The sequence below is a fragment of the Nymphalis io genome, chromosome 15 (assembly GCF_905147045.1).
Source record: "Nymphalis io chromosome 15, ilAglIoxx1.1, whole genome shotgun sequence".
In the NCBI taxonomy this organism is placed as follows: domain Eukaryota; kingdom Metazoa; phylum Arthropoda; class Insecta; order Lepidoptera; family Nymphalidae; genus Nymphalis; species Nymphalis io.
The window spans coordinates 1,842,642-1,855,617 of record NC_065902.1 but is presented as its reverse complement, the minus strand read 5'-3'; the positions used below and the strand labels follow the sequence as shown (position 1 = coordinate 1,855,617).

The 12,976-nt window shown below is 31.8% G+C and overlaps 1 protein-coding gene across 2 annotated transcripts in view; it reads left to right on the top strand.

The window, feature by feature from the left end:
• Positions 1-288: 288 nt before the first annotated feature.
• LOC126773585 (formin-like protein) overlaps positions 289-12,976 on the top strand; it is an 84,417-nt gene continuing 71,729 nt past the window's right edge. For both annotated transcript variants that reach the window (XM_050494552.1, XM_050494553.1), the window contains exon 1: positions 289-643. In XM_050494552.1, coding sequence (XP_050350509.1) covers positions 491-643 — 153 coding nt within the window. In that variant the 5' untranslated portion in view covers positions 289-490. The remainder of the gene's footprint in view (positions 644-12,976) is intronic.

The window sequence follows — 12,976 nt, the reverse complement described above, 5'->3', positions numbered from 1 at the left end:
CGCCTATAGCGGTTGAAACGTTCTGAAATGTTCATACTAGAAAACATTTTGAATTGTGAACATACGACTATTTTTTTCTTTTGTTTTTACGTATTTTTTATAATTTATAAAAAAATGTTTTTCTTTTCTACAAATTTAAAATATTTTAGAATCAAACCAATATTTTGAAACATTTAAATAAATGTTACAAAAAAACGTTACGGAACGTACTGCTTCATTATTGGTTGGACGTCTGTCAAACATTTGCCTCATATGCTGCTAACTTCGCATTAAAAGCCACAGCCCGCATTCATTTGTGGACGTGATTTGTTTTTGCTTATGTATGTTGCGGTTTTCAGTTTGTTGATGAGTTCGGTACAAAGCGCTCGCTAGTTAAAGAATGTGACTTGTATTAAAAAAAAGGAAACGTGCTTCAGTGTTGTTTTCAGTGATAAAAATGACCTGATGCCGTTGTCATGTTTGATGGTGTCTAATAAGTGTTTTGTGTAAAATGGGTTTGATAACGTCGAGGGATCAGACAATGCTAGACGGGCCGGTCGGGACGACCAAGAGTCACCATGTACGGCAGCCGTCCACCAGGAATCGAACCAAGCCTCCGATGCCGGATAGAGATGAATTGGAGAATCGATTCATCAAAGTTTTGGTATGTAAAGACAAAAATTACCGGCACTCTTGTTTACAAACACTACTAATTGTTTACGATTTATGCGACATTGTTAATAAATCGCCGTTACAATGTTTTTAAGTAAGGTATTTTTTTAATAACATACTGTTAAGTTTGACTGACTTAAAACATCGTATAATATTAGTTTCGTTCTTTCATTGCTTACACTCATTGAGAACACACCCAGTAGTGTCTATGGCGATTAATTGGGCAAGTGCATGATAGAAAACAAAGAGGAATTATAACCTTATCTAACTATCTGACCTTTTTTTATCTAAAACACAATTTTAAAAGTATTTACATAGTGTATATATACATTTTCAGTAATACTAAAGTATTGGTATTAAATAATAACAAAAAAAAATAGAGAAACATACAATCAATATAAAAATAAAATACAAAGTATTTATATTTTAAAACAATTAATTAAATTAGTCACAAAATTAATAAACTTTGCAATGCATATTACATTGTAAAACATTATTTATAGTTACATTTTCAAAACAGTCTTCCTGTTCAACAATAATAGCTGTATGGTAAAATATGTAGTATCCGTTTTCTATTCCAAATATCCTGCACGATATCTTATCAATGCCTTTGATATTACATTGTTCCTAGTGAATGAGAGTGCAACGGCATATTAAGATAACATCCGAATGTTTCATTTCCTGCTTTATCTATTATGCTTGTCAGTGAATGAATTTCTTCACATGAAGTAACGTGATATGTTAGACACATTTTGCTCATCAATTAACATACGTTAAAGTAAAAGCTCACAGGAGTGAAGTGGTTTCGATTTGAAATATTTTTCACGGTTGCTTATTATTTATCTAAATCCTTTCATTAAATCTATTAAATTTATAATTTTCTGTTGAAGGGAATGTAAATATAAAAAATAACTATACTAGTTACTTATTAATATTAGATTTTGTATTGGATTTTAAAAAAGTAATTGCAAAAGTTAATCTTAAAAAACAAAATAGTGCTTTAAATGCAAGTTGCTAGAAATATTTAAAACATCATCAAATAAAATATATATTAATAAAATAAAATACTTAATTTCAAACCATTTACATAGTATTTGCTTGTAAAGGTCTTACTGCAGCTAAGGCATCTCCTTATTTAAGGAGCTTATTCTACCAAGCTGCTCCAATGCGATTTAGTTGATAGACAGGACACACATACACAGGTTTTCATCTAACACAAGCATAGTTTTTCTCACAGATTTTTTTTTCATAACACATACCTACCTTTAATTTTGATGATACATATTATATTCTTACTTATGTAATTATGAATAATTTTAATTCTGTATAAAAATTACGATTAATTCAAATAAAAAAAAGAAAATAAAAATTATAATATAAATAAAATAATTTAAATATAAACATCATAATAATTATGTTGAATTTAAAATCATTATATATTTTCCATAACAATAAAATACTTAAACACTAGCATACAAGATGTTAAGTCATCGTCTAATTTTGGTTTAGCTATAAACAGGATAAATGTTATTTTGTTCAGGCTTTCTGACATTAATAAGCAAATTACAGTAAGTTGGTCATCCATGCGTCACATTCGTGAACTGTACAATAGGGTCAATAAAGGACCTTGGCTTTAATCACTTGGTATTTCTACTTTATATCAACTCTAGTTAAAATCCTACTAGAACTATTTTTTTAAAGGAGGTGAACTCAAATCCACTATAAAATTATTTATTAATTAAATAAAATATTTATAATATTTACTGGATAGAAAAATATGAGGCATATGTTAAAACTAGAAAGACTCAACTTTTTAAACAGGCAGTAGTATCAGGTTGTTGATCATTCCTACACATATATTTAGTTTTCACAACTAAATGCCCTCAACAATTTCAAGTTTTTGATTTAATTTTTTTATCTATCTAAGTGTGAAATGTACCTATATTAATGACATAATTATATATAATGTAAAATAAATACTTATAATGTAAATTAAGAAAAGAATATAATATAATGCTTAGATATTACTGTTATTTAATTGGTTAATTTTTTTGTCAACATTTTTATGCCAACCAGGATATTGTTGGTTTAAAAAAATGTTGATAAACTTAAAATATATAACACAACTTTTGTTCCGTAATCAATTTTATTATTAAAACCACATGGAATTTCTATAAATTATAAAATTACATAATTTCTGTTAGCTTTTGACGTTAACCGTTGTCCGATTGCAGAAACAATATGGCTACAATATTGAAGTGACAATGTTGTTGTCAGAATTCGATTTTTCTGACTGACTCAACGATAATGAGTCGATGCGACCTTGTGTGCAGGGGCATTACTATTGCGGTTGTAATTGATTGACCACGCAGTGTAGTTCCTGTTTAATGAGCCAATATTTGACAAGAGTTTTATTTATGACCTCTAATTTGTATCAATCAGATTATAATTTAAAATTATGTTAATCGTTCTCTTGTCATCATTGTCATCATGACAACAGTTGAAGTTAATAATTTCGAGGTGTAACTAAAGAAAGTCAATATTCGCTGCGTAACTAAACGTATGAAGTGAAGAAAAATATAGCTCGTTAACGTAACGGATAGGTAATCAATCGTGTGCATCTCTATGCGTTCTGGTTACCGATGGGTTGCACTGGCGACCGTCAGCCGATCGTTTCACTTGGCCGCACGCCATCATTGTTCGCGTTAAGTTTTTATTCGACTCTAATGTTTTTAGACAGACGCTGAAAATACATAATAATATTTTTAATATAACGCTTATAATAAATTGATTTTTAAGGCATTTTTACCTAATAGTATCTATAGCATCGGTTACCGGTATAACAATACTTCGTCGTCTTTCAAAATCATACAAAGATTTATCGTGTAAACTTTTACAGAATTTTTATTCTGTAAAATAAGTTACCTATAGATAAATATTTATATATATTAAGATTTGAAAGTGTTTTTTTTATATATAAAGCTTACGTACTACGTACTTACTTGGAGACCTCGACATAGGGGGAGGCGTCCCAACACCTATATTTTCTAGAAGATTCTACTTGACTGGCTCTGGTTACAAGTAAAGCTACATTAAAGGCACTTTATATATTTTCTAACTCTTATAAATAACACTATAAACGACTTTGGCTCGGCAGTAAATTGTCCAACTCTTCTATTTGTTTTTTTTAATACCATTTACGAGGTGCTCCTTATATTTTTCATAATGGTTTTCGTAAAATAGATCGTTATCTAAAAAACTTTTATACTATGATAATATTATATTTGTGTAAAGTCGCTTGAGACCTGTTGTCGTAAATTTAAAAATTGATATAAAAACTCTTTTGTTAAACTTTTTCTCTTTTGTAGTAACTGTCTATCTTTAATCGTAAAGGACAAAAAGTGCATTAAATGCCTCCAGCATTCCGTATCAACGATCAGAGATCATGTATTCGATACGCATGCATAATGCTGTTTGCTTATGCGCGTGCAGTGCTCATCAGCTGATGATGGAACGGATAAAATATCGTTCCGTTACCTTCATAGATTAAGTGTATAAAATTCATACGCATAATCCATACTTTATATAAAGTGATTTGTTTTAGTAATGCTTACCTGGAAATATTATTCATCATTATATCATTATATAAGTAGCTTCGCTTCGCAATTTCAAGACTATTGACGAGACAAATGTGATTTTCAAATACGATTAACGCTATCGTATAAGTACGTAAAAAAACTAGCACTAGACACGCTGATCAATAAATGTAATAAAAAAACACGTTTTGTGTTTGGTTAGTTTTTAATTGTAATAGAATTAATTAATTTGGTATTTTTGTATTCAATGTTGTTAATATTAAAGTCCAGTCACCAGTGGGTAAGGAAGTCGATCCATTCATATAGCCCCTTCATATAGCTAACGAGTTCATAACACGATTTCAAAATGGACAATGACAACGCAGGATATTACATAATCCGTTTCTGGTGTCAATAACATTTCTAGGTCTGTTCCAATTCTATTTCGTATAAAATATATTGAATATTGAATTTTCCATACTTTGGTTTCAATAAAGTTTTATTAGATTTTTTGGCAACGAAAGAAATATTATTAATTATTTTATACAGAGGTCGAAGAGCTTGTCTTAAATATCGTAGTCTTCATGTATCGAGTCAAAATGTTAGGCGAAAGAAAATGATGCTGTAATGGTTCGAATAAGTCAATATTAACAGGAGATTGCGGATCAAATACGTGCAAGCGCCTCTGTTTTAACAGGCTTAATATTCTGTTTTAATAACTCACCTTAATCATCAGGATCTATTTGGGGGAATAATCTTTTCATTATAAAGGGGGAAAGTCCAGCAGTGTGATAGTCAAAGATCGGTATTGTATTAAATGTTCAAATATAGCCATCAGCAATGGTTTTTACAATTGAATCATATACACTGTTTTTCTATTGAGTATGGATTGTGAAGCGATTAGTTTCAGTACGGCGCGAATTGACAATTCCCTGTTGTCATTGAAAGCCATAATATCTGTACGTGACATCTAAAACGTGGCACGCGTTGTGCATTACATCGCTTTTTGTATGTTTTCGATCTTCGAGGCGGGATACAATGTGAGAAGTAAATTGTTAATAATTATTATATCAAAAGTATTTGCTTTATCGTATTCATTTTATGTATTTCGAATTCTTCGTAATATTTCATAGCGTTTAGTCATACTTCTTGATTGTAAGTCTTCTAGCGGGAAGAGTTAAATTAGTTCATGGTTTAATGGTATCTTATGTTGCAGTATAACTTCGATGGGCGGATCATCGATGATCATTTACTATTAATATTAAATATTTACAAAAAAAAATCCAGTCTAACGATTTTATTTCCGACTATATAATAATCTCGATAATTCTTAAAAAAAAAAAACAGTACTATCACGGTACAATTTGAATTTCGTCGTCATACCTACATTGTCTATATTTTGTATATATAATATTGCTCGACGTTTTTAAAGAGTTGAGAGTTGTACGTCTTCTGTTGTGGTCACGAGCACGTTAAGTGGAAATAAATCTGTACATAAATAGGCGAAGACAAACAGGTCAATAGTACTTTTTTTTCTTTTTTTTTATAGAATAGGAAGGTGGACGAGCATATGGGCCACCTGATGGTAAGTGGTCACCAAACGCCCTTAGACATTGGCATTGTAAGAAATGTCAACCATCGCTTATAGCCAATGCGCTACCAATCTTGGGAACTAAGATTTTATGTCCCTTGTGCCTGTAATTACACTGGCTCACTCACCCTTCAAACCGGAACACAACAATATCAAGTATTGCTGTTTTGCGGTAGAATATCTGATGAGTGGGTGGTACCTACCCAGACGAGCTTGCACAAAGCCCTACCACCAGTAAAATGTTAGACGAAATAATGATTTAAAGATGTTCTTGTTTGACGGAAGATTGTCGAGTGACTTATACCACTGAAAAGTGTTGTAAATTAAAATTGGAAATAAGAGTAGAAAAAAGATTTTCGAAACACACAAATTCTTATATGTTTTTCTAAATTTTTCAATAATGATTATGTTAGATTTTTTAAAAACCTTTACCCGCTTCGTTGTGTGTTTAATTGTTAAATATGCAAGTGACGTTAAAAGCAATAGACTCGATGTTCGTAATCGATGAAATACGTTTTGTTCCACGAAGTTTTCGTACACGAACGGCGCCGGTATCGATTCATTGATTCGTCGATTTTAATTCCTTATATTGTTACCCGTACCGTGAATGACGCTGGCCACGTACGATTATTACTATTTAGTATTCTTATCTACTACTTCAAATGTATCCATATACATAGAGGCTTGATATTTTAAGCCGAGATGGCCCAGTGGTAAGAACGCGTGAATCTTAACCGATGATCGTGGGTTCAAACCCGGGCAAGCCCCACTGAATTTTCATGTGCTTAATTTGTGTTTATAATTCATCTCGTGCTTAACGGTGAAGGAAAACATCGTGAGAAAACCTGCATGTGTCTAATTTCATTGAAATTCTGCCACATGTGTATTCTACCAACCCGCATTGAAGCAGCGTGGTGGAATAAGCTCCAAACCTTCTCCTCAAAAGGGAGAGGAGGCCTTAGCTCAGCAGTGGGACATTAACAGGCTGTTACTGTTACTGTACTGTACTGATATTTTTATATTCTGGGCGATTTCTGTATGGTATTGTACTCGTCATAAATTTACTTAATTGCAGTGTAATTTTTTTATTCGGCGATAATAGAAATGTCTTATTCCTAATTGAAACGCTAATGATCTTTGTGTGTGTGTGCGTGTGTGATCTGTAGATGAGCTCTGTTAACGATTTCGTTGTTAGTATAGATATTCGAGATAAACTTGTCATTGAGTGCGCTTAGCCTTACGGAGATTATTTTAAAAGCTACAGCATTCATTATCTGAATGGTGATCAACAGATAACCATAAAGTCTAACGATATAAGAATGTCTGTTTAATGCCTTAATTCACTTTTATATGCTATCAGATGTATTAATTTTATTATATAATAATAAACACTACTAAAATTATATTAATTATATACTTAATAGACGATTTAAAATCAAATCAAAATAAACTTTGTTCGATAGGCTCTTATAAGCAATTTTGAATCGTAATCATATGTTATTATATGAAATGGAAATAAATTTTATTCATCCTTTAAATTATTGTGATAATATTTTTATGACGTCATTAATTTTAATCTATTTTATCTATGGCCAGAAACTTTAATAGCTCTGTAATATTATGTGAATAAGCACCTATAAATATAAAATGCTTAATCTTATCTTAAATATCATCAGTAAATAAATAAATAAACACAATGATATCACTATCTTAAGCCTATAAATATGAATAGTAGCCTTATATATTATCCTCCTCAAAGTATATTCATTGCTCCAGAATTGTCAAGTTTTTTAAAAAAAATATACAAGCAGACAGATAAAAAATATATTATAAACTGAGCACAGTTGGTTAGAACTATTTTTTTACAAGCTTATTAAAAGTTACAGATTAATATTTCACATTGTTGTAGTTGAAAGAACATGCAGTCCAGAAACTCAGGGTCGGGTATAATTGATTTTATTGCTCATTTCAGACTTTACTACCAAATGTCAATCTTTACCAGCTCACTCATTAAAGTTTTAGCGGTGCAGTGGAAAATGTCTATTCTAGGCATTTTATGCATCTAATGATACCACGTTTAACGAGTCTCGTGTCGAGATAACCGATTCCATTTGATATCTCTATGTACCAATCATATAATGTTATATACTTAATTACTAGTCGTTTGGCATAATTGATGATCATGATATATAATAAAAATCGTTTTATTTATGGGCTTGCATTTAATTTAATGTTTTATTCTAAGAAAGTAACTAAACATTCTCTAATTAATGGTAAATTTATGTGTTTCTAAAACGTTATCTTTAATTATCGATCCATTCGATACAGGTTTCCTCACGATGTTTTCAATCACCGCCGAATGCGATATGAATAAACACAAATTAAGCACACGATAATTCAGCGGTGCTTTCCCGAGTTTGAATCCGCAACAATCTCGGCTTATTAGCTTGTATAGAGTAACAGCCTGTGAATGTCCCACTGCTGGTTTACGGCCACCTCTTCGTTTTTGAGGAGGTTTTGGAGCTTATTCCACCACGCTGCTCCAATGCGGGTTGGTGGATACACATGCGAAAGATTTTCATCTGACACATTCATATTTCCTCGAAACGTGGCAGATTTCTGCGAAATTAGAACATGCAGGTTTCCTCATGATGTTTTCCTTTATCTTTAAGCACGAGATGAATTATAAATTAGCTTGTATAATACTTAATTTCATTTAATAGCCATTTGAATAAATGACTAATATTAAATATGTCGATAAAAATCGATAAAAATAAAATCAAAACTTCACCATAAATTTATCAAATAGTCGTTTAAAACATGTAACCGCTTTATATTAAGAAATTAATTAAAACGCTGGGGCTTCCTTCGTCCGAGTTGCTCGGAAAACTTGAAGAGAATCGTCGAATGCAATTACCGACTCCGTACTCCGAATGACAAAAAATATAATTAAGATGTCTTAATCGTATGTCGACCAAAATATAATTTTACTCATACACTTTTTATATCGTATGAGAATACACTTTTCTTATGTTGATATGATTTAAAAATATAGTGTCCTACCTAAGTGGTAAGTTTATTTAGAAGTCATATAAAATAAAAAAATAACTGTCTGAGGAACTTAAAAGAAATAATAATCATTCATTGAATATTTTCCATAAATTTGATTTGTTAATATGTTTGTATTAATAACAAAAGAATTAAAAATTAACACTAGTATGTTTTTCTATAATACATATAACAGACTTGGGAACTGGCGCTTATAATATATCAATATTATCGTGTATTTTTTAATAAGAGGGACAGACGGAAAGAGATTAGGCCCAGGATCAGCGATTTCATGTGCTTTCCGAAGCACGGGCGTATAGACATCCAAGTTCCAGGCCGCTACTGAGATTCTTTGATAGAAATACCCAATAATTTTTTATTGGTCTGACCTGGGGATCTGCGGCCATATTTCTTTACGAGACCGACGATGCTGTCACGAATGAATATGCCGTTAATTTGAACATTTATTAAACAAATCTATAATATTTTACAGTAGTAGTGTAAATTGTTTTTGCACTTTTGATACTTATTTAAGTTGTAAGTCTGTAGATTCCCTTAATCTAAATAATAGATGTACACTCGTTTCAGCCATTGTAAAACATTTTATTGATATTGAAAATTTGTTAATTTTATTTATTTCACATTTTTTAATAGTTTTATTTGGTATTCAATTTAGAGCTATTGTAATAACTTGTAATTTACTAATTACCAATGCAATATTCTAAGAAGTTATGTTAAGTGCATTGTATCGCAAGTATTGAATTGTATGCCGTAGGTATCAGTATAAGACACAAAGTCTATAACTATGAATTATAAGTGTTTTGAAATTTTCTCGGTGTATTGGAAAACGACGGTGAACGCGTTATGTAGATGCACGCCAGGTGTCAAGGAATGCAGCGCGACCAGTGGTGCCTGGCTAGGGTGACCATTGTGCTGTATATGAAAAAATGTTTTTTTTTTTGTTTGACTATACAAACTCATCTTATAAATATATGTTGATATGTTTACATGGGATTAAAATACTCCGATATTTTTATTGGCGAAGGTTATTAAAAAGTGGCGTATTTACCCTATGGTCAAGGGGGCATGTGCCCGGGGGCAGCAGTTCTGGTAAGGGCGGCAGCCTAGGCGCCTAGTTTACTTTTTGATTTGACTTTTCTCTGATGAACTCGAATAACCTAGGTAGGTTATTCGATTATCAACATCAGACAGGTACTCTAAACTCATTAATAGTTACAAACGTACTCTTAATTAATCATAAACAATTAACAATATAATATGTATTTTTCCTTACATTAAACGGGCGGATTCTTTTGTGCCCGCGGCGCCAAATCTTAAAATACGCTACTGCTAGTTACATATAATCGTTAGTAATTATGACATTTCATTGTGGAAACATTAATCACTGTGACCGCACGCAGAGCTATGTCCCACAGTCATGTCCAGTTGTTTCAAAGTGCCGACAAAATAAATACGACGAAAATAAGCACAAAAGCTAGCCATTATAATATTTGTATTAGTCTGTATAGACAGATGGAGGTTTTTCATATTTGTTTATACTGATTTGATGAATAATAAGCCGAGATGGCCCAATGGTTAGAACGCGTGAATCTTAACCGATGATCGTCGATTCAAACCCAGGCAAGCACCACTGAATTTTCATGTGCGTAATTTGTATTTATAATTCATCTCGTGCTTGACGGTGAAGGAAAACATCGTGAAGACCTTCATGTGTCTAATTTCACTGAAATTCTGCCACATGTGAATTCTACCAACCCGCATTGAGCAGCGTGGTGGAATAAGCTCCAAACCTTCTCCTCAAAAGGGAGAGGAGGCCCAGCAATGGGACATTAATAGGCTGTTACTGTACTGTGCTGATTTGATGGATGAGTATTCATTGCATTTATAATTTATTGTAAACAAATAAAGTATGATATATGAAAATAATCGTTGATCTTTAAATGGTGTCTTTAATATGGTCGTCCTACCCATGTTTCACTATTGCTTGATTAATAGAACCAGTACCGATACACGCGTGGCGGAATATTACAGGAAATTACATGCGCCATCCAACATAAATCTTCATGGTTTTGTCACGGAGACCATACCTTACCGTGGTATCTGATTTTTACCACGCAATGCTGGAAAAGCTTAATCGTCATACTTCTATTCGAATCGGCAGAATTCGCCAATCGATGAATTTACTAAGGCTTAACATATTAGTACCGTTTACTTTTGAGGTAATTTTTTTTTTTATATTAAATGTAAATAATTACAAGATTTGTTCCCTGATTAATTCTATTTCTGTTTAAATGTTGTTTCTTAAACATATATTCCGATTTCAAGTTTTATCAATGCTATCGTTATTATTAGTGCATTAATACAACTTGAAATCAACATACCTAAACTTTAAACACAGCAAAGGCTTACATATATTATATAGGCTTACATATAAAAACAGCCCATCAATACTGATGGGCTGTTTTTTCTTATTGGAATATACAGTAGCAAGAATATGTATATAATTAAAGTCTGTCTCAAAGTATAAGGTTATACATTAAAAGACAGTTGCAATTACCCAAAGCAGGTGCAATCAATGACGATACGGCGACGATTTGTAAAATTTTATACTCATTGATGTCCTGACCAATTTCGGTCATGGTAATAAAATACTTTCTTATTGAGCAGACCTGATGTTTGAACCAAGGTTCTCTGGGCTCGCTGCCTTATAAAGATGACTTCCTAGGTAGAACCACACACCGTACCGAGGCTCTTCCATCGGTGCGTGTCGGTCTTGAGACTCGAAGTCATTTTGGCTTTTAGCTTCGAGTCTCAACAACAAACGATCAACAGCAAACGAGAATTGAAATCATATCTTTCGCAAACGGGAATAGAAAACACGATTCCTGACACTGAAAACGTAATATACTGGTTATTGCGTTATGCAATTGTCTCGTCTTTATACAACGCCAGGCAGATGCAGTGAGGCGTAGTGGGCACGGACGCCATATGAAAACGGATGCTCTTACCAAAGAAAACCAATTATATTAAATGATAAATTCGACTATCGATCCAAATATCAAAGTGGCGGCGCGTTTATAGTTATTTACAAGTTTTTATCAATTAACTATTCCTATATATATATATATATGTATTTAGCTTTACATATATTGTTAAATAAAAATAAATTACTAAAAAAATCCTTTCACTATTTATTAAATGTAGCGTTAACAAAACAATTACATAACGTATTGTTATCGTTATCTCGTACGATAACCTACATAGTAAGATCTGTGTTATTCTCACGTTTATATCATAATTATAACAGACTTGACCGTGCGCATGCGCCGTGACGGTCTGGGCCGACTTAAGGTCAAATTTAAAATGTTACGATTTTTTCGATTACTTGTTATAGTAAACAAATGTTAAATTAGTCTTGACTTTCTAATTTAACTGCTTAAAGTATATATAGTTAACAATTTATATAATTAAATAAATAAAAATTCCGATTTGCGAAAATACTTCGTTGATTGTATACAAATAATTTATAAAATGGATAAAAATATTAATAACATGAATTGCTGTTATGTAAGTTACGACCTAAGTTACTGTACTATGTATAAATACTACCTTTTCATTATTTTAAGTTGGCATTTGAAAAATAAATCATTATATATTTAAAAAGTTAATTAATCAGTATGTATTTAAATATTCATGTTCGAGTAATTGTTACAATCTTTTCAAGCTTATGTTTGGAATTTGTATGTCGAGACGTCACATTGATCGATCGTTAATCGATCGCTGCTGAGAATAATAAAAGTAATAATTTGAGATAAATCTGAAACATTTCTATTATACATTTATTAAAGTCAAAGTCAGAAGTCAGAAATCTTTATTTAATATAGAAGCGTCACACTTACTTATTGATTGTCATAAATCTGACACCGGTTCGGAAATAAACACCTCAGACCTGAGAAGAACCGGCGAAAGAAACTCAGCGGGATTTTTTTATATCACATCCTTTACAAAAATAATAACAAGTAATACACAACAATAGCAGAATAATATATATTAATTTGGAATAACCTGGAGGCGATCGTTTCATTCCCAA